Below are 6,341 nucleotides of genomic sequence, written 5' to 3' on the forward strand. Positions count from 1 at the left end.
TTCCGCAGTCGTTTTTTAATGTTATGATGACAACATTAAAAATTCCCAGTTGATTCCGTGACCAACCTCATTCTTCTTGCTCTTCGCTTTCTCATCTCTTTCTCCATTAACACTTTCAAATTATTTTTAAATCTTGTTCAGGTATGGTTACTGGCTCATTAGTTAACAGCGAAGGACGGCGTGCTGGAAAGGTGATCGCGTGCACCGGGAAGAAAGGTCTGGCTTTGGTTCCTATTTCACGGAATACTTCACCAACGCATTTTCAGTCGATGAATGAAGATATTGAAATCTTCCTACCTCCTTGGTGGCCGGCTGACCCTTTCAGTGTTTCATCCCGGTCATTATGAAAACCCGAAAATAATGTCCTGACCCCAATTCGTCGAATTTGTTACTTCGTGCATATATTATAGGTATAGGAATACTAATATCTCTTAGCTACATAATACCTCGTTCAAATCCAGGTTTTTGTTGTCGTCAGAAAAATGCAACGCCTAAAATTTTTCTTTGGAAGAGTATTTGTATCTACTTTAATGAGGGATACTTGTAAAGAAAGCATTTTTGCTAGTGTTTTCAATAATGTTTATTATAAAAATTTTGCTTGCTTCTCATTTTCCATCTCCCGTTTAATAAAATGTCTCGTACTATGGGTTTAAAAGCACTACAAAACCAAGTATTTAATATGCAATTATGATGACAGCTTTTATCAAACAGTGAAAGTCAAATATTAATAACTAATTAAAACAAAACATGAAATGCGATAATTTTGAAAAGGGAAATCAGTTAAATCCCATATCTCAGAAGGATATCCATAGATGGGGCTGGGCTTGGCACGGGGAGCAGAGCATGCATGGGTGTGAAAATATGCGTCAAGTCAGCACATCAGGTAATATTCGGCAATATTGGAAATCATTTCAGACAACAAATTGTGTTATAAGTAATACGGAATTACATTGATTCATCAGGGTCTAAGCTCTTCTTTGTTTGACTTTCATGCCACGCTTTACGAATTGTCCTTTTCATGTCGTCGTCTCCTTCGTCATATAATTGCTTCATCATGTTCATCAGTGACTCTTGTGGATCTGCTTTTTGGTCAAATTTGGGCGCGCTAAATAGCAAGAGGTGCAAAAACCAAATGAAAAGTTCTAGGTCGACAAGATAAAAAATTGCTTTCTGAAAATAAACCTCTTGAAAAGTATAAATTAATTAAAGTGTCCTTACATAACTGATACAAAATCTGACCTTTTCTCTTTGCTCTGCATTTCTGCTTTTGTCAAATACTTCCAATTACCCTCTTCTTTCTTTTGCATCATAATCAATAAAAGGTTAGTTTTTTGCTGCAAGTAGGTAAAATTCATTCTACTGAATCAAAATAACTCGTCGACTAATATAGAAGTTTTATGAACTGTGGTATGGTGTAGTATATATTCTGCAGAATCAAGAAATTTTTTTGTGTTTACACAGAAAAAACAAAAGTAGGACGTATAGAATAGGAACCACTAGTTAAAAGCGGAACTGTATAAGGCCAGCAAAAAGAGATAAAATATGAACGATCCAAACCAGATTCGAAAGACTGCAAGAAGACTGAACTTCGAAATATAATTTCCAATAGAATTTAAAAAGTGTGATAGCCTTAAAGAACTAATGACAGAAACTTAAGAATGATTAAAGTATTACTTTGAAAGAAGAGCTGGATGGGTTGATTGCTTTGAGTAAACCCTTTATTACCAAAGAGTAATTTTTTGAAGATACATCACGAGCACTAACTTCCACTTCACTGTAACCAAGAAACAAAAATGATGGATAACAGCTATCGATCGGACAGTGTGTATGAAAATGTGCGTGAATTCTAGGTGTACACCGCTATATAGAGATTCCTCTTTCTAACAGAACATAACTAAATTTTGAAATTGTAATCCATTCAATTACTACCTTTCCGTAATGTTGACTGCAATCTGTTGTTGCGGAACAGTATGTATCTCCGGAATCGTAAGATAAAGTTTTACATATTTGTCACTCTGATCCCAAGCTGAAATAATGATAACAGTTAAAGAAATCTTGGACTATGTAGCACTTAGCAGGGAATAAGGAAGCCCCAAACTGGAAAAGAAATATTTTGTTCCAACTGAGGTGAACTGAAATCTATCTGCTCAAAATCTTGGTTCCAAATATCAAATTTTACCATCGTGAAAGTAACGATTCTGTTCGTATAATCTGTAGTACTGAAGTTGTGAAAAAGTAATCTGTTGACTTCTTTCCGCATCGCTATGAATAGAGAAAAGGATAATTTCTAGTACCCTGGAGTATATACCACAGTAAGTGGAACTTCAAGAAAAGCTTCAATACCACAAATTACATAACTCATCTCATCAACGTATTCATTTACCGTAATTGGTGATTTTCACTGTCGCCAATGGTACAGCATTTGAAGATACAGCTTCTGTTCTAGATTGTTTTAAGACTGGTACATCACCACGTCCATCAACATTACTCGCTGCTTCCAACACTTTTATCTGAAATACAAAAGACAATACTCATTTGAAGATAACTATTTTGATTATTTAGTAAGTAAATGGGAATTGCGTTGGTTAAGAACACTTCTTAAGGTACTTTGTTTGTTTACAAAGAAAAAATGCTTCGTAATTAGCGATATTATTATCACGTGTAATTAGTTTGCTAATTATCCTTTACTAGATAAACAAAGAAGAAAAACAAAGTCTACTACCTTGCCTTCAATTTCGGTGATCTTTTCATCCAACAATCTCTTTATCGTCTGGCGTGATGCAATTGAACGCAAACGCTGCAGTTCATGCAAGTCATGTCGTAATTCAGTACGCTCTTCCATTTCTACTACTTTTGCAAAAACCAAAGTCCAAAATTAACAGCTGTAACAAGGCATACAGTTATACTCCGAAGATGAATATATAGCCCATTCCATGCATATAAAACAAATGATGGTGCCAAAGAACTGACATAAATAGATAATCTCACAGATAACCAATCAATAAACAATTTGCCAATTTCTAAAGCAATAAATTCCAGCCGGTAGTTCACCACAGAAATAAAATTCCTTTCTTGCATTATAATGTTACTCTTTTAACTAATATGTTGGAAATTTATTCTTAATTTAACAGAATTTTTCAAAGCAGTATTGTTCCGAAGTAATACTTTGGAATTTTGTTGGTCCTTTAAAAAAGTCAAAGTGCTGACTGGTCACGAAAAGCTTAGGAAACACTTTAATAACGTGGTAGCATTTTAGGAATCATAAAAACAAGCGTGCTGAACTAGACTTTAAAATAAAAAGACAAAAATATATAATCACATTCTTGTAAATCTCCTATCAAATAGACAGTCGTTTTGATGGATCAAAGTCTTAAAAATATGCGCTATTTTTCCACGTTAACTCACGTGAGTTCTAGTAACTTTACCACAAGATATACGTAAGTGTGACTCACGCGAACTCAACAACACACCTTACCACATGAGTATACGTAAGTGTAACTCACGTGAACTCACTGACATATCCTATCATAAGAGTGCATGTACGCGTATTAAGCCATCGCAAGTTGACCATCAAACCTATTCAATCGAACGACTTACTAGAATGTTCTCGATATTGCTTCGAAATTTCTTTCAATCTCTGTCGCCTCTTCATTTAGTGCGTCCTTTTCCTTTAGTCTCTTCCACAAGGTTAAACATGAGTTATTTGCAACATTTCCCAACCGCTATGCCTAATTATGTGCTATTTTGACAACTTTAGCAACCTCTGTTTCATCGTTTGCATTGCTATTTTATCGTTCTTTTTTCGCCCTCAATTCTTTTTCCTAATTGTTTTACTATCTTTGATCCATATCAACCATCCATTTCCCTATCTCGAGGACACATACACACACATACACAAACGCACACGCACACACATATACATATATATATATATATATATTTATATGTATATATATACATACGAATATACATACATACATAAATACATACATACATACATACATACATACATACATACATACATACATGCATACATACATACATACATACATACATACATACATGTCATACACACATACATACACACATATATATGTCTAAATCTTAACTGCATACACATACATGCATACTGATGCACGCATGCACACAATGAGACGTATCACACGGACGTGTAGTATTTTTGTCAATGAAGTAATATAAAAGTAGACATAGTCAAATTATTAAAGGTATAGTCCAACTTTTCATTTTTGTTTGACGTATTTCACGTATAAAAATAGTGGGAATGTGAGGTGTTTCAATGCTGAACAGTGAGTGATACGTGTTAACAAACGCGTAAAGTTGCAGAAATAATTTAACTCATTAATAATAGGTGAAATAAATCTGAGAGGAAATGAATTAATTCATCCAGTGAATTTCTTTTCTTTTAAGTTTCATTTGATTCAATTCAAAAATCAAAGATTATGCACAGAAATTAAAGATCAAAAAAAAAATGTTTCAAAGTATGATGAAAAACGAAAATGAAAGTAAAACACTATTTGTAGTGAGTTGATCAGTTTTATCATTTGATCTGCTGGATTTATCTCTTAGATCTTAAACTATTATATTGTGGTATCAAATTTTGTGATTATAGCAGTTTACCAAACTTTTAACATAACATTAAGCTTCATATTTAGCATAGCAGCTTAATGTTTAGCGCAACATTAAGCTCAATATTAGCATAGAAGTTTAATGTTTAGCACAATATTAAGCTTAGTTCTAGCATAACAGCTTATTATTTAGCTTAATGTTTAGCACAACAGGTTTATTTACTTGGCTAAAGATCAGTCAAGGTAAAATGTAATTACTTATTAACGTGATAAAGTTGAAAGGTTATAGGTAAATGATACTGTCTGAAGGCTGCCATCTAATACGTTTAAAGTGAATAATTATCTTGTATATAACTAAATATCTTACTCTTACTGAAATGAAACGATTAAAGTTCAATTTTCATTGTTTACTAATCGATGAATAACATATTCATTCACCTTTTTCTTTTAATTGTTCAAAACTTTTCAGTTAGAATGTTCAAATTCCATTTTTTTTTTCGTCTATTCTTATCAAACGTGCTAATTAAGATGGCGCTAAATACGCCATTTTGAACCATCTTAATTATCTTGTTATTTCAAGAGGAGGAAAAGGGTTACATATTTTCAGGCATTCTCATTATATCAGTATAAACACGATAATTTGAATCTATGGCTATACCCTGGTTATGTACAATATATTGATTGATTTGATATGTGATATATTGATATAGCATATTGAGATATGTATGTATTAATTGATATGCTTGTATTGATTGATGTGCATTTATTGACATGATAAAGTAATATGTGGTATATTCATATATAATATATATGTATTTCAATATATGCAAAATAATTTGAATCCATTACTTGATATACATGTATTCATCAGTATCTCCTGATGATGTACAATGTATTTACATGCATGTATTAAGTGATATGCATGTATTGATTGGTATCTGCGTATTGATTAACATACATTTATTGACATGATATGTGATATATTGATACATAGCGTATTGATATGCATGTATTGATATGATATGTGATATGCAATTGTGATATCACAAATGCGGTACTATTCTAGGATTCTTCAAAAATGGTTGACTCTCAAAGTATGAACTACCTATAATGTAGTATCGTTAATGTTTATGTTTGCTTTCATAAGTATGAGAAAATTTTGTTTATATACAAATCAACTAGTACTATTTGATGACATTCAAACATAAAGTTGAGCATTTAATGTAAAAAAGACATTTTATTACAATTCCTTCTAATAACTGTCTTTCATTTTATTAAAAATCAATTATTCTAAATTCCAATGCTTACTTATTTCATTAGCATATCAACCTGATGACTTTCATTAATCCTTTATCTATTACTTACCTATGAACTACTGTTGTCGTTTATTTAAAATAAAACAACTGGAAATGTATTATCTCATCTGGATCTTTTCTTTCTGAAAAATTAGTTGCTTAACTGTTAGTTAATTGTTAATTATGATTGGGTAATGTAAAATTGGTGAAATATTTCAATGGCTGATTATAATTAAGTGAAGATAAGACAATTCCAGTTTAATCAGAAGAAAATATGGGTAATCATTCAGTTGATAAGAATTTAGACAAACAGTTGGTAATGAAAATGAAATTAAATTAATGAATCTTTTTGAACAAATGAAATAAATGAATTACAACATTACAATTGATGGATGTGACCTAAAAGTTAAACAAAAAAAAAAAGAAAAAAACCAAAACAAACAATTAGAAAGAACAAGTT

The 6,341-nt window shown here is 31.8% G+C and overlaps 3 protein-coding genes across 3 annotated transcripts in view; 2 read left to right on the forward strand and 1 right to left on the reverse strand.

Annotated features, from left to right (window-relative positions):
* LOAG_18340 (hypothetical protein) overlaps positions 1-639 on the forward strand; it is a gene marked incomplete at its 5' end in the record, with an annotated part of 1,657 nt that extends 1,018 nt beyond the window's left edge. The window contains one exon of the mRNA XM_020451001.1: positions 142-639. Coding sequence (XP_020305263.1) covers positions 142-347 — 206 coding nt within the window. The 3' untranslated portion in view covers positions 348-639. The remainder of the gene's footprint in view (positions 1-141) is intronic.
* A 42-nt stretch (positions 640-681) lies between these two features.
* LOAG_11664 (hypothetical protein) lies at positions 682-2,893 on the reverse strand. Its single transcript, XM_003147182.2, has 6 exons — positions 2,723-2,893; positions 2,384-2,510; positions 1,930-2,026; positions 1,675-1,774; positions 1,240-1,334; positions 682-1,105 (listed from the first exon to the last, which is right to left on the reverse strand). Exons 1-6 carry the CDS (start codon positions 2,840-2,842, stop codon positions 946-948), a joined length of 699 nt encoding a protein of 232 aa, XP_003147230.1. The 5' UTR covers positions 2,843-2,893; the 3' UTR covers positions 682-945.
* A 908-nt stretch (positions 2,894-3,801) lies between these two features.
* LOAG_11665 (hypothetical protein) lies at positions 3,802-4,217 on the forward strand (the record flags this gene model as incomplete). Its single annotated transcript, XM_003147183.1, has 1 exon — positions 3,802-4,217. A coding segment is annotated over one exon (332 nt), but the record flags the coding sequence as incomplete, so codon positions are not given.
* Positions 4,218-6,341: the final 2,124 nt, after the last annotated feature.

Source organism: Loa loa, assembly GCF_000183805.2.
Source record: "Loa loa unplaced genomic scaffold supercont3.266, whole genome shotgun sequence".
Classification (NCBI taxonomy): domain Eukaryota; kingdom Metazoa; phylum Nematoda; class Chromadorea; order Rhabditida; family Onchocercidae; genus Loa; species Loa loa.

Bases quoted from the DNA above. Each gene is read 5' to 3' on its own strand.
- LOAG_11664 (XM_003147182.2), bottom strand. From the start codon at position 2,842: ATGGAAGAGCGTACTGAATTACGACATGACTTGCATGAACTGCAGCGT. The intron at 1,775-1,929 runs GTAGTAATTGAA...TCTTGGTTACAG, and splicing joins GCAGTCAACATTACGGAAAG to TGAAGTGGAAGTTAGTGCTC. The intron at 1,106-1,239 runs GTCAGATTTTGT...CTTGCTATTTAG, and splicing joins ATGCAGAGCAAAGAGAAAAG to CGCGCCCAAATTTGACCAAA.